The following is a 24,574-nucleotide window of genomic DNA, read 5'->3' on the forward strand; positions in this document are numbered from 1 at the left end:
TTTCAAGTAATAGTTAACTCATTATATTTTATTTTTAAAAATTTTTTTAATAATTTTATTTTATTTGGCCATGCCACGGGGCATGAGGGATCTTAGTTCCCCAACCAGGGATCGAACCCGTGTCCCCTGCATTGGGAGCATGGAGTCTTAACCACTGGACCACCAGGGAAGTCTCTCATTATATTTTAAAATAACATTATTATTTTCAGGGTTATAAGCCATACCGTGCCTCAAATTATGTGAGTTCTTGTTGAGATTAATGTGACCAAGTCATTTTATTTATTTTGCTTTTCAACTAGCAAATGTTTTTTTCTTAAATGCTTAGTTTATAAAGGTGATTTGAAAACAGTACTATCTCTGTTTCCCAAGAAAGCATTTAGGAAGGTCTAAACAGTACAATATAGAGGATGATCATCTTCTACTATAGCTCACTCTACATACTCTTGTTTTGAGTGTGTTAATGAAAGAACTAATGATACCAAGTTTATTGAATGAATGAATAATTGCAGATATTTGGTATTGTGGACAGAACCTGTGAACATGATGGGGTATCCCTGTGGGAGAATCATCATGAGAATATCTGTATTCATTTCTATTGCTGCATAAAAAATTACCACAAACTTGGTGGCTTATAGCAACTTATTTATTATCTCACAATTCTGCATGTCCAGGCACAGAAGTCCATGTTTTCTACTGAGGGTCTCACAAGGCCGAAATTTAGGTGTCAGTGGGGGCTATGGTATCATCTGAAGTTTGGAGCACTCTTTTAAGCTAATTTAGGTTGTTGGAAGAATTCAGTTTCTTGAGGCTGTACAACGAAGATTCCAATTTTTTCTTGCTGGCTGATAGCCGGAAGGTAGCTTTCATCTCCTAAAGGCCACCCATAGATCTTAGCCAATGTGGCCTTCCTACAACATGGTAGCTTACCTCAAGGCCTACAGGAGAATCTCTTGGACTTCTTGTAAGCTCTTCTAAGCTCACCTTATTAGGTCCAGCCCCCAAAGCAGCATCTCCTTATTGACAGTCAAAGTCAGCTGATGAGGGACTATAACTGCATCTGCAAAATGCTTTCAAATTTCCCATATAACATAATCTAACAATGGCCATATCATCATGGGAATATCATCAGGGCATAACTGGCTTATGGTGAATGATTGCTTAAAATAGCACACTGTGAACATGACCCTATAAACAAATGACTGTAATAGCATTTTATAATCATTTATGTAAACATTAAATTTTATATCACTTTACAAGTTACAAAGTGCCTGTACATATTCTGCATCATTTGATTTTCATGACTACCTGTCAGAGAGGCACAGTAGATAATTAGTCCAACGTTACAGGTGAAAAAACCAAGGTTCAAAGCAGCTAAGAGGTTGCCCAAAGCTTTACAGAAAATTAGTAGTGGAGTCAGGCTTCAGCCCAGGGTCTTTTCACCCTATAGTTCAGTCCTCTTTTTTGTTAATTCTGAGTTTTCATACTGTGTTTGGTAAGGTTCCAAGGAGATCTCAGGGATTACGGTAAGACCTCAGAGTGAAAGTAGGGCTAAGTGTTGCTACAGTGGCTCTACTTTCGTTTGTTCTATATATTGGGGGTTCTACACAAGCTTCAATAACCACTGCACTTCATCATGCTGCCTTGTCAAAGGTAAAGAAGAATGCTTACAAAAAATCTTAGTTTAAAAAATGATTTAGATAGCTGTATATAAAAACCCAAGAGTCTATTCCAGTAAAGTTTTAAGAAGCTGTGATTTCTTGCAGCAGTTGTTGAACCTTTTATAAAGAAAGAAAGATAGAAAAAACAAAAGAACCACATTAAATAGTTGGTTTGAAATGTACACTTAGGAAAAAATGACAAACCCCACCTCCTTCACTTTTTAAATATATGTTAAAAAAAATTACCTTCTTAATGTCTGGTCTTTTATTTTTCTTTTCATGCAGACATTGACTGGCAACAGAGTACATAGTTTCAATGGAAGTGGGATCAATGTCATTCATCTTCATATCAATATAATCTTCAATTGTCTTTTCTTCATCTTCAATTTCTTCTTTAATATCCAGCTTTAAGACAAATGTTAAAACTTTGAGTGTCAAATAAAAGGGAAACAAATCAGATAAATTTATAAATGTATTTATAAATAAATATAAATTATATTTATATTATAATTAACCTATATTATCAATTATATTATAAAAGAATACATTTAAATTATTTAATCTACATCATAATAACATTTACTCTTAGTTTACTATCTACCGTTGTAACCTTATTAAGAATTGAAGACATCTAGGAGAAACTCTATTTATTTACTTACTTACTTATGTATACATATATACCTCCCTCCTAGAAACTTTCAGCCATTTGCCTATTGTTTTTTTTTTTTTTTTTGCGGTACGCGGGGCTCTCACTGTTGTGGCCTCTCACGTTGCGGAGCACAGGCTCTGGACGCGCAGGCTCAGCGGCCATGGCTCATGGGCCCAGCCGCTCCGCGGCATGTGGGATCTTCCCAGACCGGGGCACTAACCCGTGTCCCCTGCATCGTCAGGCTGACTCTCAACTACTGTGCCACCAGGGAAACCCGCCTATTGGTTTTTGTATTTATGTGACTGAGCTAATTGCTCTCATGTACTCAGCAGTATTTACTGGTGGCCAGCACAAGGAGGTCTGCTTCTTTGCTGTGCTTCTGATGATGCAATTCCAGCTTCTGAATGCAGACCCCCTCCCTGCACAGGCACACTTCTCTATGCGTACTCACACTGTTGAATCAAAGAGAAAGAGGGAGGAAGAGAAAGGGGGCAGGGCCACGATGAAAAGATAATCAATCAGGAAAGAGGTGGAGGACTAGGATGGTGTAGTGGGTTGAGCGGTAGCCCCCAAAAGATATGTCCAAGTCCTAATCCCCAGAACCTGTGAATGTGACTGTATTTGGAGAAAAGGTCTTTGCAGATGTAATTAAGCTAAGCATTTTGAGATGAGATCATCCTGGATTACCCAGGTGGGCCCTAAATCCAATGACAAGCATCTGTTTAAGAGACAGAAAGAAGAAAAAAAAAAAGACACAAAGGAGAAGACAATGTGATCACAGAGGCAGAAATTGGAGGGATGTGCATACAAGTCAAGGAATGTCAACAGCTCCTGGAAGCTGGAAGAGGCAAGGGAAGACTCTCCCCTAGAGTCTCCAGAGGGAATGTAGCCCTGACAAAATTTTTATTTCAGACTTCTGGCTTCCAGAACCATGAGAGAATAAATTTGTCATTTAAAACCCTACTTTGTGGTAATTTTTTTCCTCCTATATTTTTCACCTACACACTTTCTCTGTATAATCCAATCAACACACAAAGCTTTGGCATGCCTGTACACGAACAGCTCAAAAATTGTAACTCCAGCCCAGGCTTCTTTCCTGACCTCCAAGAACCAATGGGACAGAGGATTTTATTTCTTTGATAAGACAAAATTTCACTATGTGCTACTGTAAAATATTATGAAATATTACAAAAAGATTAACTTTTCACAACTATGTTTTATAAATATATTTTAATGTGAAATACTATATAGCATGTAATATTCATTACTACATATCCAGGAACCCATGGAAAGCTTTGTAATATATAGTTTTATAAGGGACACTTGTAGCAATATTGTAATATAGAGATATTATACTTATGGTATTTCTTAAAAGTATGGCACCAAGCCTTTGAGCAAATATATTATACCTTTTGACTTTCTAATCCTCATTCTAGGGGAATAATCTGGTATACACATGTTGTCTGAATTTGTCACACTGGTTTGTTCCATTAGAACACATAAATTAGAATAAAGTCAGTGTAGTTATTTAACTAATTTTAAGAAAAACTTATATATAGTACTAGGTATTTCTGTAAGTCTTTAATTTTATTAGAAGGCTCTCCAAGTTCTTAAAATTTAATATATAGGAAAAAAAGGCATGGCATAATTTTCCTATAGTTTTAGCATTCAGTTAGTCTATTTATATAATTGTCAATGAATGCCTAATATAACACACAGGTAAAATTTTCTATGGTAACTATATTAAAAAATACTCCATAATAGAAATGGATAAAGAATTTTATTAGCAATTCTATTCTGATATAAATTTCAAAGGAAGCAAATGTTGCTTTTCCTCTCTGCTATTAGTAATCACCATGAAAGTAACAAAATAAACATATACTGGAGGAGACCTCATAAATCATATAGCCCTATTGTGATTTTAGACACAAAGAAACTAGAACATAGAATATATGTGTCTTTTCCAAGCTTCACAAATATTTCAAGGCAGAGCTGAGATTAGAAATATTTGATGCTCTTTCCATATGCCACTATGTAATTGCCAACAGAAAGACTGCCAATAGAAAATGACATTTCTAGATACCAAATTTACCCACAGAAATTTAGATTCTAAATGCATATAGAAAAGGACTGGAAAAAATGAAATCTTTCAATTACCAATAACTGAGGTTCACGGTGTTCATCCACAGCTGGAAGTCCAGTTATTATTTCTAGTAAAACCTAAGAAGAAAGTAAAATCCATTAATATGACTCAAGACAACATATAGAAACTAGAAGGAACATAACTCTTGATTATGAAATCTGATGAACAATTTCCACACACTGCATTATGCCCTTTAGGCATGAAAGCGGAAAGAACACGAGCTGTGGTCATTTCTGACCACTCTTTCTTCCCGGACACCTCGGATCCCACCCATACCCTCAAGCAGTTCTTTTCTACTGGCAACTTACTAAACAATCAGCACCCCCTCAACATGTGTTCTGGACTCTGCTTTTCCTGTCTTGCAGAGGATTTTTCACAAGAATAATTTTCTCTGGTTCTTAGGAGAATATTATTTTCTAAACCTCAGGCATATCCTAGAACTCTGTGCCTTAACTTCACAGTACTATGAAGATAAATATCCATAAATGAAACACATCTGAATAAATAAGATAAAGAAGCACCCAATTTCTCCAACCACTCCCATCCACTCCTCATACCATCATAAAAGTTATTAGGAACAGACTGGTAGATCAGAAAATGCCAAAGCATATTTCCTTCAAAAAAGATTTCATTTTTAAAACATGACATTAAAGTGCATACTGTATGACACAATTTGTTTTATGCATTAATTCAAGTTTCATATTAATTCATGTGGCAAAAAATTATTTCTTGCAGTAATTTCAGAAATCAATTTAAAAGTTTTACAAATTCAGAGTAGTTTTTATAACTTTCTCATTTAACTAGAGGTTAAACTGAACAATTTTAATCTTTATGTAAGAGCTAAGCAACACAGGTGTATTCAAAATATTCTATTTCAATTTCACAAGTACAGCCAGAATGATTATTGTTACTAATTATATATATATTATTTTATATGTGTGTGTATGTGTGTGTGCGTGTGTGTGTGTGTACATATATATATATATGAAACTTACCACACCAAAGCTGTAGATGTCAGATTTGGCTGTTATTTCTCCTCGCAAAGCTTCTGGTGCCATATAAGCTGTTGTTCCCACAATTCTGCTTGTCAGGACTGTTTGGGCAAACTTCTCAGAAGCCCGTGCAAGCCCAAAGTCAGATATTTTGGCTGTAAAGTCTTCGTCTAGTAAGATATTTGCGCTGAAAAAAAGTTTTTCTTTTCAAGCAAATCAAATAGTTCCTTAGGTAGGTGTATGAATGTTTGTATTTATACAGTATCCCACTTTATAATATACATCATAAAAGCCTGAAATTTGTGTAAATAAATGAGAATTTCAGATTAAAGCTAATGAGAAATAAAATTGTCTTCTTTTCCTTATTGTTTCTTGAGGGAAAATCTAAGGAGAATAAAAGTGAAATAAAGCTGTTGATATTAGTGAGAGATATTTTTATTATTTCACAAATAATTTATTACAAGGTAACTTCCCTCGAAGTGTCCTAAAGCACCCTTCTTAATTCCTTTCCTAAAATATCCCAATTCATTTAAAAACAAATTTTCAACTAAAGTTTCTTATTTATTTCATTTCTTGGGGGGTATTATCTGAAATCTTTTAAAGAGGAAAGAATATGGCTAAAAGATCTTCATTCATTCATTTTATGCATGTGCTCCTACACTCATACTTTCATTCATCAAAACTTTATTGAGGACCCCCAATGTTTTATAGTATTTAAGCTCAGGGCTGGGCATGGGGGCTATCTTCGAATCTTATCTGTAACAAAGGTATAGGAATAATTTTTTTAAATCCAGTAAGTATTCATAATGGTGATATTAGGCACAAAATGCTGAGAGAACAACCACGTGTCTGGAAGAACTGCAGAAAATTCCAAGTAGAAGGTGAAAAGAGTGCATAGTCTTGAAGGATTGTTACAAGTTGAGGTTAAAAGAAAGAAAGAAAGGCATCTCAGACAAATGGAGCAACATGAACACAGTGATGAAAACAAAAAACATATGATCAATTTGAAGAAACTGGTGTCAGTGGAACATGAGGAGAGCTTGAGCTTTATCCTGTGAGCAGCAGGATACCAGCTAATGGGTTCATAGTAGGGAATTGATGTTATCAGACTTGATTTTTAGGACCACAACCTGTCAGTATAGTACTGCATAGATGAGAACTGGTACAGACTGGTTAAAGGATGACCAGGAAAGTTTGTAATAAAGCAAACAAGAGATAGAGTGTAAATAAAGGCTGGAGAGAAAAAGGAGGTGCAAATTTTGAGGCATACTCAATAGAACTTTGTAATTTGTATGATATGGGGAATGAGAAAGTCTTTAGCTTGGGAGACAGGATGAATACTGACTTCATTTGATTAGGAAAGAAATACAGAAGGAAGAACTTGGGTTGGAAGAGGAATGAGTGATTTCTGACATGTTGACTTACAGGCTGCTGTGGGACATCTCGGTGGGGTGATTTGGTCTGTAAACACTGAAAATATAGGACTGGAGGCTAATGATACCGATTTGAGAGTTGCCCACATAGAGGTAGAAGTTAAAGTCAATATATCACTCAGCAAGAATATGTAGGATGAACCAAAGAGACGATGAGGTAAGAACACACCAACTGGAATACACCAATGTGTAAGGGATGGGAGATGGTGTCTCTTCTCTTATCTGAGGCTAGTCCCTCTACTTGGACTCCTTTCTACATTCTCAGGAACCTTATGCTATAAATTATCTCATTTCTCTCTTCTGTTCTATCACCTCCTTCTTTCCATAGACACAAAAACATGCTGTAGTCACTGCCATCTTAAAAAAAAGCTTCCTGAATGACACACTAATTTCCAGTTATCCCTCTTCGTGGGCTAAACGTCTTATCAGACTGTCTATACTCACCTCTCATTTCTCTCGCTCCCATTCTCTGCTCAACTACAACCTGAATTCTGACCCAATCACTACATGGAAGTAGATCTCCATAAAGTCACTAATGACCTTCATGGCACTAATCAAATGCCTCATTTAAAAATTTTTTTTTTAAATGCCATTATTTTTCAGTCCTTATCCTGACCTCTAAATAAGCAATTGACACTTTTGACTAGTCCTTCTAGGGAAACTCTCTTTCCTTGTTCTCAGGGATACCACACTCTCCTGGTTTTCAGCTTACTTGCAATACTTTCTTAGATTCCTTTCTAGACTCATTCTCTTCTACTTGGCCATTAAGTCTTGAAGTTCCTCAGGACTAAATCTTGGGAACTTTTCCTAATCTAGTTCTCTCTTAAAGTGAAGACAACCATATGATAGCTCTTCAATTAACACCCATATGCAAGTAATACACAAATTGATGTCTTCAGCTCAGACTTCTTTCAGCTCCAACATGTACATCACACTGATTAACATCTCTACTCACTTCTATATCTTAAAGGAACCTCTAACACAACGTGCACAAAAGAGAACTCACATTTTCCACCCCCAACCTGGTCCTCTTTCAGTGCTTTCTCTGTAAGTGAATCGTGTCACAATCATTCCAGAATTCAGTTCTGGAAGCCATAAATCCTGGTGTCACTCCTGATATGTCACTCTCCCTGATGCCCCTGCAGCCAAGAATCAGCAAGACTTGCCATCTTAAGCTCTCAAATCTGTTCACGTCTCTTCATATGAACTGCTACCACCAAGCCTTCTATGATAGGCTCCAAGCTACCCCTTCTTACAAACTGTTCTCTACACTCAAGTCAAAGTGATCTTTTCAAAACTTAAATGTGGTGCCACATTCTTACTTACAATTTTTCAATGGCATCTGATTATATCTGTGATAAAATTAATGTCCTTATTTTGGTCTATTAGGTCCTACAGGGCCTAGCTCTCTGCCTACTTCCATAATTTTATCTTACATCAATCACCCCTTGAATTTCCACACTTCATTTATTTCACTTCCTGTAATTCTTCATGCTCCCACGTTCCCTTTCAACACTGGTCTCACATATGTGGTTCCTTCTTCCTAGAATGCTCTTTCCCCATTTTCTATGGCTGCCCTCAAATTGTGCCTACTTATTTCCTGTTCATTCTTTGGATCTCAGCTTAAATATCATTTCCTCAGGGAACTCTTCTTTATACTAATACTATAGACTATACACTAAAGTTCTGTTATTATTTTGTGATTATTTGATTGCTGTCAGATGCTACAAATGCTACTTTTGCTAACTATACCATCTACAGTACCTATCATGTCATAAGTGTTCAACTAATATTTGTTAACTAACTAAATACATAACAAGAAAGATAACTGAAATTCACCTGTGGAGGATAAAAGTGATTCAGAAAAGAGCAGTGACCCAGAAAATAAGAAGGAAAATAATCTTGACATAGCAAAAATGGTCAAGAAGAACAGAAAAACATACTATTCTTTTTAAAAAGGTAAATTAGGATGAATGCTGGAAATAGGTCACTGGGTTTGAAATAAGGCAGATTACAGACATCCTTAGTGAGGAGAGCTTTCACGGAGTGCTCCAGGTTAAGACGTGCATGTGAATAGTGAATAGAAAGAGTGAGAGAAAATTATTCTTTAAGACAGTTTTCCTAAAGCTTTGTAAAGGTAGCATTTTACCTTTTAATATCTCTATGAATATGATGGTTTTCATGTAAATAACTGAGGCCATTAGCTGCACCCTGAGCAATCTTGCATCTTATGCACCAAGAGAGTGGTGGAGTATCATCCTTATGAAGTAAGAAACAAACCAATTAAAAAAAAAGAGGAGGATAAAAAAAATCTATGAAAATATATAAGATTTTTTCTAAGCAGCTACTGACAATTATATTACATTGCTAAGAATTTACAAATATCACTTTTTAAGTTGTTAAAAAATAATCTCTAAATAAGATCAAATGGGGATTAGTATTTCTTATTTAACAATAAAAATATATAAGAGCATCTTCAAAGTTTAGCCTTGACTGATATTTTTACATTTTAGATTATCACCTGCTAGGCAATTCCAGTTGTTTACATACCAACTGTATAGTTTTCACAGACTAGGAAAAATATTAAGACTAATACACTTTAAATGATCCTGTCACAAAGTAAATATCAGTATTCCAACACAGAAACATAAAGCCTAACAATGTGATGAACAAACATCTTACCAAGCAAGACAGTCTGTCTAGCAATGAACCATTGGGCATGTAAACATACACTAAGCAGAGGTCATCTCCATCACTTGAGAAACCAAGTAGTTCTACTAAGTTTTCATGTTGACACCTGTGACAAATAATTTTCCACTCAAAATTATTATGATACATACATATATTTAGCTGTAGGTTATAAGTTATTCAATTTAGAGCTTTAAAAAAAACAGCAAGAAATAATTATATGCTATATATCACTGTAATATGATACATATGTTTCTAACATCTTTATATATGTTTATTATAACTGCTTATAATTTTCTGCAAACAGTTCTCCTTTCAGTCAATATTAATCAACATTAGAAGCAAAACTGCTTTTGATTTTATAGCAAAAGCTCAATAATTCAGATCATTGGTACTTGTAATAGTTTGGTTAAGAACTAGGCTGAAGTTTACCTTTGTTTTGTATAATTTTCAATGATAGCACAAACAAGATTTCAAGAAGTGTGTTGAAACTTGTATGACAATCCTTTCAAGAATTCTTTAACACATCCAAAGCACTGATTTATAGACATCTGATTTTTAATTACATCTAAGTTATATATTTTTGATCTTTGATCATGTCTGATTATTTACAACCTAATTTGAGTTTCTTTATATACTTGAGAGTAATAAAACTAAATAGAGCTGAAGTGTAACAAAACTGCAGGCATCTGTGGCACAGTAGAAAGAAACCTGGGTTCAAAGTCCTAAGTTTAAAGTCCAGTTCTGCCACCTCCTGGAAATGTGACCTCTCACAAGTTAACAGTCTCACTGAGCCTCAGCAACTTTACCTGGTAAATGTGGATAATACATATTATGTAACATGAATGCTGTGAGAATTAAATGAGCAAATATATATGAGAGCCCAGAAATATTTTATGAAGTGCAAATTAAGATAGTAAGTGCTCCATTTTCCACAAAATTAGCACATTTTAAAATAAGTAGGGCTTCTTTGGTGGCGCAGTGGTTGAGAGTCCGCCTGCCAATGCAGGGACACGGGTTCGTGCCCCGGTCTGGGAGGATCCCACATGCTGCGGAGCGGCTGGGCCCGTGAGCCATGGCTGCTGAGCCTGTGCATCCAGAGCCTGTGCTCTGCAACGGGAGAGGCCACAACAGTGAGAGGCCCGCGTACCGCAAAAAAAAAAAGAGTAGATAATATTTGCTGAATTTATACTAACAAGGCACTGCGGTAAGTGATTTACCTGCTTTGTTTTATTTAATCCTTACAATAACTTAATGAAGTATTTCATTATTAAAATAATTATCCCATTTTACAGATGAGAAAACTAATGAAGAGACAGTTAAGAAACTTGGTTAAGTTAAGAATGAATAGACTTCGTCTTGCGAGACCACTGGAATCACAACTAACTGCTGAACAATCAATGACAGGAAGACACTGGAATGCACCAAAAAAGATACCCCATGTCCAAAGACAAAGGAGAAGCTGCAATGAGATGGTAGGAGGGGCACAATCACAATAATATCAAATCCCATAACTGCTGGGTGGGTGACTCACAAACTGGAGAACACTTGTAGCACAGATCCACCCACTGGAGTGAAGGTTCTGAGCCCCATGTCAGGTTTCCCAACCTGGGGGTCTGGCAACAGGAGGAGGAATTCCTAGAGAATCAGACTTTGAAGGCTAGTGGGATTTGACTCAGGACTTCAACAGGACTGGAGGAAACAGAGACTCCACTCTTGGAGGGCACACAAAAAGTAGTGTGTGCATCAGGACCCAGGGGAAGGAGCAGTGACCCCATAGGAGACTGAACAAAGCCTACCTGCTAGTGTTGGAGGGTCTCCTGCAGAGGCAGGGGGTGACTGTGGCTCACCATGAGGACAAGGACACTGGCAGCAGGAGTTCTGGGAAGTACTTGACGTGAGCCCTCCCAGAGTTTGCCATTAGCCCCACCAGAGAGCTGGGTAGGCTCTAGTGCTGGGTCGCTGCAGGCCAAACAACCAAAAGGGAGGGACTCCAGCCCCACACATCAGCAGAAAAGTGGATTAAAGTTTTACTGAGCTCTATCCACCACCAGTCCCTCCCATTAGGAAGCTTGCACAAGCCTCTTAGATAGCTTCATCCACCAGAGGGCAGACAGCAGAAGCAAGAAGAACTACAATTCCGCAGCCTGTGGAAGGAAAACCACATTCACAGAAAGACAGACAAAATCAAAAGGCAGAGGACTTTGTACCAGATGAAGGAACAAGATAAAACCCCAGAAAAACAACTAAATTAAGTGGAGATAGGCAACCTTCCAGAAAAAAAATTCAGAATAATGATAGTGAAGATGATCCAGGACCTTGGAAAAAGAATGGAGGCAAAGATCGAGAAGATGCAAGAAATGTTTAACAAACACATAGAAAAATTAAAGAACAAACACCTAGAAGAATTAAAGAACAAACAAACAGAGATGAACATACAATAACTGAAATGAAAATTACACTTGAAGGAATCAATAGCAGAATAACTGAGGCAGAAGAACGGATAAGTGACCTGGAAGACAGAATGGTGGAATTCACTGCCATGGAACAGAATAAAGAAAAAAGAATGAAAAGAAATGAAGACAGCCTAAGAGACATTTGGGACAATATTAAATGCAACAACATTCGCATTATAGGGGTCCCAGAAGGAGAAGAGAGAGAGAAAGGACCCGAGAAAATGTTTGAAGAGATTATAGTTGAAAACTTCCCTAACACGGGAAAGGAAATAGCCACCTAAGTCCAGGAAGCACAGACAGTCCCAGGCAGGATAAACCCAAGGAGAAACATACCGAGACACATAGTAATCAAACTGACAAAAAGTAAAGACAAAGAAAAATTATTCAAAGCAACAAGGGAAAAATGACAAATAACATACAAGGGAACTCCCATAAGGTTAACAGCTGACTTCTCAGCAGAAACTCTACAAACCAGAAGGGAGTAGCACAATATATTTAAAGTGATGAAAGGGAAGAATCTACAACCAAGATTACTCCACCCGGCAAGGATCTCATTCAGATTTGATGGAGAAATCAAAAGCTTTACAGACAAGCAAAAGCTAACAGAATTCAGCACCACCAAACCAGCTCTACAAAAAATGCTAAAGGAACTTCTCTAAGTGGGAAACACAAGACAGGAAAAGGACCTACAAAAACAAACCATAACAATTACGAAGATGGTAATAGGAACATACGTATCGATAATTACCTTAAACGTGAATGGATTAAATGCTCCAACCAAAAGACACAGGCTCGAAGCATGTATACAAAAAAAAGACCCATATATATGCTGTCTACAAGAGATGCTCTTCAGACCTAGGGACACATACAGACTGAAAGTGAGGGGATGGAGGAAGATATTCCATGCAAGTGGAAATCAGAAGAAAGCTGGTGTAGCAATACTCATATCAGATAAAATAGACTTTAAAATAAAGAATGTTACAAGAAACAAGGAATCAATCCAAGACGAAGATATAACAATTATAAGTATATATGCATCCAACCTAGGAGCACCTCAATACATAAGGCAACTGCTAACAGCTATAAAAGAGGAAATTGACAGTAACACAATAATAATGGGGGACTTTAACATCTCACATACACCAATGGACAGATCATCCAGACAGAAACTTAATAAGGAAGAACAAGCTTTAAATGACACAATAGGACAGATAGATTTACTTGATATTTATAGGACATTCCATCTAAAAAGAGCAGAATACACTTTCTTCTCAAGTGCACACAATATTCTCCAAAATAGATCACATCTTGGGTCACAAATCAAGCCTCAGTAAATTTAAGAAAATTGAAATGATATCAAGCATCTTTTCCGACCACAATGCTATTAGATTAGAAATCAATTACAGGGAAAAAAATGTAAAAATGTAAAACATGGAGGCTAAACAATACGTTACTAAATAACCAAGAGATCACTGAAGAAATCAACACGGAAATAAAAAAATACCTAGAGACAAATTACAATGAAAACACAATGATCCAAAACCTGTGGGGTGCAGCAAAAGCAGTTCTAAGAAAGAAGTTTATAGCAATACAAGCCTACCTCAAGAAGCAAGAAAAATTTCAAATAAACAGTCTAACCTTATACCTAAAGGAACTAGAGAAAGAATAACAAGCAAATCCCAAAGTTAGTAAAAGGAAAGAAATCCTAAAGATCAGAGCAGAAATAAATGAAATAGAAACAAAGAAAACAACAGCAAAGATCAATGAAACTAAAAACTGATTCTTTGAGAAGATAAACAAAATTGATAAACCTTTAGCCAGACTGAAGAAAAAGAGGGAGAGGACTCAAATCAATAAAATTAGAAATGAAAAAGGAGAAGTTGCAAAGAACACTGCAGAAATACAAAGCATCATAAGAGACTACTGCAAGCAACTCTAGGCCAATAAAATGGACAACCTGGAAGAAATGGACAAATTCTTAGAAATGTATAACCTTCCAAGACTGAACCAGGAGGAAACAGAAAATATGAACAGACCAATCACAAGTAATGAACTTAAAACTGTAATTAAAAGTCTTCCAACAAACAAAAGTCCAGGGCCAGATGGCTTCACAGGTGAATGCTATCAAACATTTAAAGAAGAGCTAACACCCATCCTTCTCAAACTCTTCCAGAAAATTGCAGAGGAAGGAACACTCCCAAACTCATTCTATGAGGCCACCATCACCCTGATACCAAAACCAGACAAAGATACTACAAGAAAAGAAAATTACAGACCAATATCACTGATGAATATAGATGCAAAAATCCTCAACAAAATACTAGCAAACAGAATCCAACAACACATTAAAAGGGTCATACACCATGATCAAGTGGGATTTATCCCAGGGATGAAAGGGTTCTTCAATATATGCAAATCAATGAATGTGATACACCATATTAACTAATTGAAGAAGAAAAATCATATGATCTCTCAATAGATGCAGAAAAAGCTTCTGAAAAAATTCAACAACCATTTATGATAAAAACTGTCCAGAAAGTGGGAATAGAGGGAACCTACCGCAACATAATAAAGGCTGTATATGACAAACCCATAGCAAACATCATTCTCAATGGTGAAAAACTGAAAGCATTTCCTCTAAGATCAGGAACAAGACAAGGACATCTACTCGTGCCACTGTTGTTCAACATAGTTTTGGAAGTCCTAGCCATAGCAATCAGAGAAGAAAAAGAAGTAAATGGAATACAAATTGGAAAAGAAGTAAAACTGTCACTGTTTGCAGATGACATGATACTATACATAGAGAATCCTAAAGATGCCACTAGAAAACTACTAGAGCTAATCAATGAATTTGGTAAAGTAGCAGGATACAAAATTAATGCACAGAAATCTCTGGCATTCCTATATACTAATGATGAAAAATCTGAAAGTGAAATCAAGAAAACACTCCCAGTTACCATTGCAAAAAAAAGAATAAAATACCTAGGAATAAACCTACCTAGGGAGACAAAAGACCTGTATGCAGAAAACTATAAGACACTGATGAAAGAAATCAAAGATGACAAAAACAGATGGAGAGATATACCATGTTCTTGGATTGGAAGAATCAATATTGTGAAGATGAGTATACTACCCAAAGCAATTTACAGGTTCAATACAATCCCTATCAAATTACCAGTGGCAATTTTTACATAACTGGAACAAAAAATCTTAAAATTTGTATGGAGACACAAAGGACCCTGAAAAGCCAAAGCAGTCTTGAGGGAAAAAAGGGACTCAGACCCCCTGACTTCAGACTATACTACAAAGCTACAGTAATCAAGACAATATGGTACTGGCACAAAAACAGAAATATAGATCAATCATACAGGATAGAAAGCCCAGAGATAAACCCACGCACCTATGGTCACACACTCTATGACAAAGGAGGCAACAATATACAATGGAGAAAAGACAGTCTCTTCAATAAGTGGTGCTGGGAAAACTGGACAGCTACATGTAAAAGAATGAAATTGGAACACTCCCTAACACCATACACAAAAATAAACTCAAAATGGATTCGAGACCTAAACGTAAGACCGGACATTATAAAACTCTTGGAGGAAAACATACGAAGAACACTCTGACATAAATCACAGCAAGATCTTTTTTGACCCACCTCCTAGAGTAATGGAAATCAAAACAAAAATAAACAAATGGGACCTAGTGAAACTTAAAAGCTTTTGCAAAGCAAAGGAAACTACAAACAAGATGAAAAGACAACCCTCAGAATGGGAGCAAATATTTGCAAATGAATCAACCGACAAAGGATTAATCTCCAAAATATATAAACAGCTCATGCAGCTCAATATTAAAAAAAACAAACAACCTAATCCAAAAATGGTCAGAAGACCTAAAGAGACATTTCTCCAAAGAAGACATACCGATGGCCAAGAAGCACATGAAAAGCTGCTCAACATCACTAATTATTAGAGAAATGCAAATCAAAACTACAATGAGGTATCACCTCACACCAGTTAGAATGGGCAACATCAGAAAATCTACAAACAACAAATGCTGGAGAGGGTGTGGAGAAAAGGGAACCCTCTTGCACTGTTGGTGGGAATGTAAATTGATACAGCCACTATGGAGAACAGTATGGAGGTTCCTTAAAAAACTAAAAATAGAATTATCATATGACACAGAAATCCCACTCCTGGGCATATACCCAGAGAAAACCATAATTCAAAAAGAAACATGCACCCCAGTGTTCATTGCAGCACTATTTACAATAGCCAGGTTATGGAAGCAACCTAAATGCCCATTGACAGATGAATGGATAAAGAAGATGTGGTACATATATACAATGGAATATTACTCAGCCATAAAAAGGAAGAGATGTGGCTGTAGAGATGTGAGATGGATCTAGAGACTGTCATACAGATTGAAGTAGGTCAGAAATTGAAGAAAAAATATTGTATATTAACGCATATATGTGGAACCTAGAAAAATGGTACAGATGAACTGGTTTGCAGGACAGAAATAGAGATACAGATGTAGAGATCAAACGTATGGACACCAAGGAGGGGAAAGTGGAGGGGGGTGGGTAGTTGTGGTGGGACGCATTGGGAGATTCGGATTGACATATATACACTAATATGCATAAAATAGATAACTAATAAGAACTGCTGTATAAAAAAAATAAAATTAAATTAAAAAAAAAGAATGAATAGACAGGTAAGAAACTTGGCCAAGGTTATTCTGCTAGCAAGGTCCAGAGATTGGTACTTATCAAAAAATAGCAGTAATATTTAATGGTGGTGAGGTAGCAGTGAAGTCTGAAATTGTAATAAATTGGTGGTAGAAGTATAAATTATCATAACTTATCTACAAAGCCATTTGGACAAATACTTAGAAAGTCTTTATAAAGTTCATGCATTCGGAACCAGTAATTCTTCTTCTAGGACTGTCTCCAGATGAAATAAGCAGATTTGTATTTAAAGGTTTATGTACAAAGAGATTTAAAGGAGCTTTAATAGTTAATATTGAAAATTAGAAACAAACCTAGAAGGGTAATGTTAAATAAAATATAATCCTTATATATGCTAGAATGTTATACAATAATTTTAAATGTTTTACAATTATTTTTAATGACATGGGGAAAATGCTACACACTCCTCATGAAGCAAGTACATCAAAATACTAGCAGTGGTTATCTCTGAGTGATATATGTAAGAGATGACTTTTATTATTTAAAAATATTTTCCTGATTATCTATTTTGAACAAGTTACTTTCAGGAGGGGTTAGGGGTACGAAGAACAAATCCTGAACAGAAGGCTTTTTAGTTTTTTCAGTGTGCATTATTTTTACTGTGAATGAATTAATTCCAGTCTATTCTTTCTTTCTTGAAGTTAAGCAACTAGAATTAGTGATTTATAGCAATGGGTCTAATGAGAATAAATTGGTAAATCCCATTAAGGATTTAGATCAAAAGCTCAAGTTCTGGAGTCAGACAGATCCGGATTTGAAATCCACATATTTATTGTTTATGTGGCCTTGGGCAAAGTTTTTAATGTTTCTAAATCTCAGTGGAAAAAAGTGTGTGGGTGTGGGGGGTGTTATAACAATTGTTGGTTAACACATTGCAGTTTCTGGTCTATTGTACATACTCAAGTATCAATCACTATAATTATTGAATAAATTTCCTAATTTATTTCTCCTTATCTTCCTGATAATGTCCAACAATTTTCAAACATACTGAGTCAGTGCCTTCTAAACATTCTTACATATAACACTTCCCTGGCTTATGGTGTTAACTTATATCAAAGGGACTATTTGTCATATATATATATATTTATTTACACATATATGTATTTACACATATATGCACATACATATTATGTCTACAATTTATCTCTTGTGAACTTTGGGAGTAGAAAACACAATAATGGAAGTTAGTTGAAATTCCATGTAATTTTCCCATGATTTAGAATAACGACAGCTGTTTAATCTACACACATACGAAAGAGTATATGCAGTCACAGAATTGTAGAGTCAAAGTTCTTTCAAGTTCTCTAAACTATTTTAATTTACATATTTGAAAATATCACTAGTTCATGGCACACTCTAGATAAGAAACAGGTCCCTTACTCCTTGTCCTGCTTTTTTCCACAGTACCACACTGCCAGATTAACTTACTTTGCCATTACTTTTATTTCTTGATCAAACTGTTGTTTCAGTTCTTCAGTACTAATGTCAACCATCTGAAAAAATAAAATAATATACAGTATAATACAATACAATAACCCCAAGTCTCCTAAAGCTAAAAGGGGCCATGAGATCGTCTGGCTGATTCTGCTTTCTTTAAAATAGTAAGGCATCATTCTCCCCATTTTATAGAACAACTGAGAACTAGAAATATTATCAATTTGCTCAAGGTCTCACGGCTGGTGAGTGGAAGGAAGAAAACCTTATAAACTATGTAACTACATAAACCTCACTGAGTCATTGTGGGAACAAAATGAAATAATATGAGACTTAACTGCATAAACATTCTGGAAAAAAAATTAAATGTAATAGAAAACATAAGCAAATTTGAAGGCAAAAAGAAAAACAAGACCTGCAAATGTATTTACAACATATATGACAAAGGGTGACTATTGTAAAAATATGTATTGTGTTGGTATTTTTAGAATATAATAATGATTTAAAATATAACAAATCAATAAGTAAATGGTAAACACTCTAATAGAAATGGGAACAAAGGACATAGATAAGAATTAGGAAAAGCTTTTCTTATTGTATATTTTCTTTTTTTTTTTTTTTTTTTGGCGGTATGCGGGCCTCTCACTGTTGTGGCCTCTCCCGCTGTGGAGCACAGGCTCCGGACATGCAGGCTCAGTGGCCATGGCTCACGGGCCCAGCCGCTCTGCGGCATGTGGGATCTTCCCGGACCGGGGCATGGACCCGTGTCCCCTGTAAAGGCAGGCGGACTCTCAACCACTGCGCCACCAGGGAAGCCCATTGTATATTTTCTAAACTTTATTTTTAAATGAGAAAAGTAATACAAGGAAGCTATTTTTATAAAAATTTTTTAGAATCTTACCATTTTAATATTGATCATGCATGAAGCACTGTGTAGAGTTCAGCTTCTCTATTTTGTGAATCTCCCCAAATTATATGTATAATTGTATGTATGTGTATATAACTACATTTTTTATAGGGACAGAGTCCGTAGCTTTCAACAAATTTTTAAATGTTAAGAACTGCCAGCTTAGAATGATGTTTATTTAAAGAAAATACACACTGAAATCATATATTTCCTAAAGATAATTTAAAATTTATTATATAACACACTAAGAAGCAACTCTTCTCTAATCCTTTGTCTTCCTGAAAGTATAACTTACTGCTGCAAGCTTCTTTACTGCTACAGTCCTGTTGTTCACATAGCCTTTATACACAACTCCAAATCCTCCCTCTCCCATCTTGTTACCACCGACAGAAAGGGGTCGTTCATCAAAGTTATTTGTGACATCCTTCAATTCATAATATGAAAAACTGTGAAAACCTATAATGTCAATAGAATAAGAAAAAAAGGGCTTCAGTAAAAAAGAAACTGGTTTTAATAACTTCAGTATTTTCTCAATTTGGATATTTCATACATATGCAAATATTTACAATTTTGTATTAGGTACAGTGGAAGAGAGTAAAAACATTTTTAAAATACAAATTTTAAGGTTTACCTTGAGAATTCTGTTTGGTGGTCCTCCACTTAAAACTCTAGTCACTTATTTTCTTTATAAAATGACCCTTTTAAGTTATGTAAATATTTACTTTTTTTTTTCATAGCTTCTGTGGTTGTTCATATATCCTATTGCCTCTACTCACTTATAACACTGACTAATACAATGAAGATGGTGCTTAATAAATCAGGGGAAAAAAACAACCACAAAAGAGCTATTACCAGAGTGCACAAACAAAAGGAGAGATTGATTTTAAAACAGTGATGGTCTTAATAACAAACCCACTAGTGTAAAGCACTGCAAGTGTTACTTACGTGTATCAGTAACTTCTAAACTTCTATGTTCTGGACACGAGGAGTCAGGTGGCGTATAGTTTTGTTCAGTATTCTCATCAGATATCACAGATGTCCTGTCTTTGCCATAGCGGGGCATATGTTTCTGCTGAACTGTTACAGTAACTTTAGAAGGCAGTGTATTAACAGTTTTGGGAACAGCATCTAACAAATGAAATAAGATACAAGTTATCATTCCATTAGAAAAAGTGTTTGTGAAAAAGGTAAATTAAGAACTTGGTTCACTTAACATCATTCCAGTTTCTACACATTAGCCCCACATTTTCACAGCACTACACAAGAAGCTACCTAGTAAGAATTTGTAAATTTTGATAAGGATGGGTAAGGCAGTGTTTCCAAAAAGTGGTTTATAAGCCACCTGCAACAGAAGCACTGAAGTAACTTAGATCTTGAACCTAATTCAAGAATTCTGATAATAAGGTCTAGAGTAGAGCCTGGGAAGCTACACGTTTAACAAGAACTCCAGGCGATTCTTATGCCCTCTGAAGGATGAGTACCACTGGTGTACATGGCATCAAAGGGAGAAAAAGTAGCTTATGAAGAAGGCAACTAGACACCAGCCCACTGGAACACAATGTAAGGAATTCACGATCACAGAGTCCCATCAGAGTGGAAGTTGAGGGTGAAAAAAAGCAAGAGTTTTTTCTCATCATTCTAAACTTCTTATTGGCACAAAACCACCTGACTTTAATGGTGGGATGAGACTCAATCCTGAAGCCTCCATTTCCTTAGCAGCAAGTCTGCACTGTCTGGCGTGCTTGCTAAAGAGTTGGGGAGAGTTGAAAGAATGAAAAGGAGTCTTAAATGTAAGGCTCATCTACTATGAGAAAAAAGTAAGAGTCAGAAGAAATGTTCCTATTTCTGCTACTTGTCTTTCCACCCTAATTACTGATACCCTAGACATGCTCAGTTTACCTGGTAGCAAAAGACTTGCAGGGGCAAAAAACTCATTTTGGACCAAAAGATCCACGAGATCACCAACTGTGCAATTTGTGGTGCCCCAGTCAAACAGTAATTCACAAGTGGGACTTTTTCCAGTTTGAAGTAATGCTTCAAATCTCCTTAAAGTAAGCAAAAGAGAAACAAGATTAGTATGTAAACAGAGTTAACATGTAAATAGGAATTATTCCCCCCAGCAGCACCCCCCTGCCCCGTCTAGTCCCGAGCACTTCCTACAATACAGCAAGAGAATCAGCAAGGATTACAGAGAACAGGAAAGATAGGCAGAAGGAAAAAAGATGCTGGAGATGATGATAAGTTGACAGACACTGTGTACTTACAGTGGGCTAGAGGGTGCACACACATGAACCCATTTAACTCTCGAAAACACTATGAATATCATACTAATTTACCAAACAGGAAGCGTGAGAGGTAAAGTAAGCAGCCTACAGCCACACTGTCCATCAACTGTATACAAATTGAGATTCAAATTCAGATCTCACTTGACAGAAGGGTATACTCTCAACCTACTAAGCTATATTACTTCCCTACATGACATACTCACTCTGTTAGCCATATGATTTTTAATAAACCAGCCTGCTTAAAGAAATAGAATATACACAAACTTGGAGAATTATCCCAAGTTAAGAAATAGTTTTATTTCTATAGTTAAGAAATATAGTTCTTAACTATATTTCAGTTAAATTGAGGGAAAAACACAGAGCAGTTTTTCATTCAAAATTTCTTTAATAACTAGTTTTGAAAGTAACATTTAAAAACTTGAACAACTCGGCTTTTCCTGAAATTTTTTTATTTCAAAAAAGTTCAAACCTACAGAAAAGTTGAAAGAATAATACCATGAACAGCCATCTGCTCTTCATCTAGATTCACCAAATGACCAATGGATAACATTTTGCCATGTTTGTGCTCTCACCCTCTCCATCTCTGTGTCTGTGTGCTCACTTTACAGAGTGTAGGTCAGATGCCTTGTAGAATTCACACAGTCTAGATTTGTCTGACTACTCTCTCACGATTAAATTCAGGTGAAAACCTGTTGGTAAGAACAGTACAGAGATGACAATGTGTCCTTTGCACTGCATCACATCTGGAGGCACATAATTGCAGTTTGTACCATTATTGACGACACCAGTTTGATTACCTGGTTAAGGAGGGGTACTTCAGATTTTTTCTCTATAAAACTACCTTTCCCCTTTGCAATTCATAAATAACCTGTGGATAATAATTTGAAATCGTGTGCGTATCTTGTTCACCAACACCCTTTCGCCTTGTGATTTTAGCACTCGCTGATGAGCCCTCCGTAATCACTCACTGGTAGTTGTAAATTGGTAACTTTTTAGTTCTATCATTCTTTCAATAATTATTTGCTGCCATTATTCTGTAAAGAAGAGTCTTTTCTCCTCACTACCACTCCCTCGACTATGCTCTCAAAGTGTTAGATAGTTAAGATCAACAAACTGTCTATAAAAATGGTTTTCAAGGTTTAAACTTAAGTTTCTTCCAAGTAATTTAAGATGCTCATCCTTCATACAAGAAAACGTTTCCTGAAAGGACTAGTATGGGAGCTAAGGCTTCAGGTTATTTTCAGGTTAATGGTGAAAATCACAAATAAATTTCTTTTCCCCTTGCTTCCAAAGACAGATTTTGACATAGGTTTGGGCTGAAATAACTGGCAAAAATAACATGTGTACTTATATCTTACACTTAATCAAGCAGAGACAAACAGAAATATGGAAATTATCTGAAGGTAGTGTTGAAAAATCCTGGCTAAGAACTAAGAAGTCTATTCATAGATGTGTACATGTACAAGCAACTTTAAAATGTCACATTTGAAGAATTCCTAAAATATACTGTTAAAGTGAATTAGAGACTCACACACTTTTAGGCTCCAGAATTTTACTACAGATTCTTAAAATATTCTTATGTTACTTCAATCTGGAAATGACAGGTATGAGGCAGAGTGAACTAGGCTCAGCTTGCCAAACAGAAATTTAGAGTAAAAGTTGGAATCTTGATTTTAACTTCAAAAACCTATTTGCAATATCACAATATTGACCTAGCTGATATGCTGGAGAATGAAGCAAAAATTGCAAAAAAAAAAAAAAAGGGGGTGTGTGATTTATTACCATTATCTCCCCTAGAGAGAGGTTTATTTTCTGAACTGCAGCAGTAGACAGTATTCATATCTATTAATCATTCTAGATTGTGATGTAAGAATTTAACGTTACCTTATGTGAAACTGATTGTATCTATCATCACCAGATGGTTTTTTAATAGCAACTGCTAACTTCTTCCATCCTTCTTGAGGATCAATAAAATCTGACAGCTTTCTAATTAGTCCAAGATTGAGGCAGCGCACATATGTTGATGCTGTTATGGGTTTGTTCATCTTTTATTCCTGAAATACGGAAAATTCTCATTAAAATTTTACAGTAGCTTTAGCGATGACATCTGTAAGCTTATACATCACACTTTGCTCTAACTTATGAAATGTTGGGAACTCATTACACCATAATAAAGGAACACTCCGAAGCCAGGTAGTTGCTATTTTCATCTTTCTCCATCTCTAAATATCAATAAAAAAATTACAGGATTATTTTTGTTCCGGCACTAACATTTTCCAAGTGAAATTTACACAAGGGAGCAAAAAGTTTACTTTTTCAGAAAAATTTAGGTAAACATATTCAGGAATCAAATCTATTAAGAAAAAAGTTTTCAATTTAAAATATTTTTCTCAGTCCGTATTTATTTACTATTAAACATTTATACAACACTCTTTGGTGGAAGTAAAAACAAATGTCTTGAAATAATTTGTACAGCATTAAAAGATATGGTCTATCCACTGACTTTTTACATAACATGTTCTTCCTTGGTGCAGCCACAATTTCTGAATCCATCAGATCTGCCTGATGACAATTCATTCCCTACTAAGGCAAACCCTGTGGTTTACCACCTAACTACTCTCTAGACAGGACTTTTATTTCCTCAGTCCCCCTTTTCTTCTGCTACTCCACCCTGGAGAGCTGTAGCCGGGGATAAATCTCACACTTTTACTTGTACACCAGCACTGCTGAATACAGCTGTGGAGAACCAGGTAACTGAGCAGACTGGTATAAATATAAATTTAGGGGAGCCTTTTCCATCGGGCCTTCAACACTGCTGTTAGTCCTTTCACTTGTCTTTGCTCATCCTCCCTGGTGACTATTTCACACCTTTAGCTCTGTCTACGTGGTTTTATTTGATCTCCATCTCCCTCATTCTCAGCAGGTGGTCACCTTTCCTTCTAATTAATCAAAACAAATAGATTTAGATATTCTTCTGTCAATTACTCTCCTGCTCCCCTACATATCTTTATTTTTAAAGTGTAATATAATTAATTTTTGGAATAAGGAATAGATTCATGTGGTATGAAATTCAGACGTTACAGAAGAGTAAGAAGCAAAAAGTCTCCCTGTGTCTTGTGCCTCTTATATTAGCATTCTCTTCTCTTTGGCCTTCTTTGACCACAGCTAGGTAGGTCCAT

The 24,574-nt window shown here is 35.9% G+C and overlaps 1 protein-coding gene across 2 annotated transcripts in view; it reads right to left on the reverse strand.

Moving 5' to 3' along the window:
- Positions 1-629: 629 nt before the first annotated feature.
- IRAK4 (interleukin 1 receptor associated kinase 4) overlaps positions 630-24,574 on the reverse strand; it is a 29,958-nt gene continuing 6,013 nt past the window's right edge. The window contains exons 2-12 of one of the 2 annotated variants that reach the window (XM_065888401.1): positions 23,280-23,449; positions 21,010-21,155; positions 20,056-20,238; positions 19,406-19,566; positions 18,198-18,262; positions 9,558-9,672; positions 9,025-9,134; positions 5,446-5,629; positions 4,465-4,527; positions 1,905-2,063; positions 630-1,775 (exon numbers count right to left, since the gene is read on the reverse strand). In XM_065888401.1, coding sequence (XP_065744473.1) covers positions 1,740-1,775; positions 1,905-2,063; positions 4,465-4,527; positions 5,446-5,629; positions 9,025-9,134; positions 9,558-9,672; positions 18,198-18,262; positions 19,406-19,566; positions 20,056-20,238; positions 21,010-21,155; positions 23,280-23,440 — 1,383 coding nt within the window. In that variant the 5' untranslated portion in view covers positions 23,441-23,449 and the 3' untranslated portion in view covers positions 630-1,739. Of the gene's footprint in view, positions 1,776-1,904; positions 2,064-4,464; positions 4,528-5,445; positions 5,630-9,024; positions 9,135-9,557; positions 9,673-18,197; positions 18,263-19,405; positions 19,567-20,055; positions 20,239-21,009; positions 21,156-23,279; positions 23,450-24,574 lie in introns of those variants that run through there. The other variant, XM_065888403.1, reaches the window with a different exon arrangement.

This window comes from Phocoena phocoena, chromosome 11 (assembly GCF_963924675.1).
Source record: "Phocoena phocoena chromosome 11, mPhoPho1.1, whole genome shotgun sequence".
Lineage (NCBI taxonomy): Eukaryota > Metazoa > Chordata > Mammalia > Artiodactyla > Phocoenidae > Phocoena > Phocoena phocoena.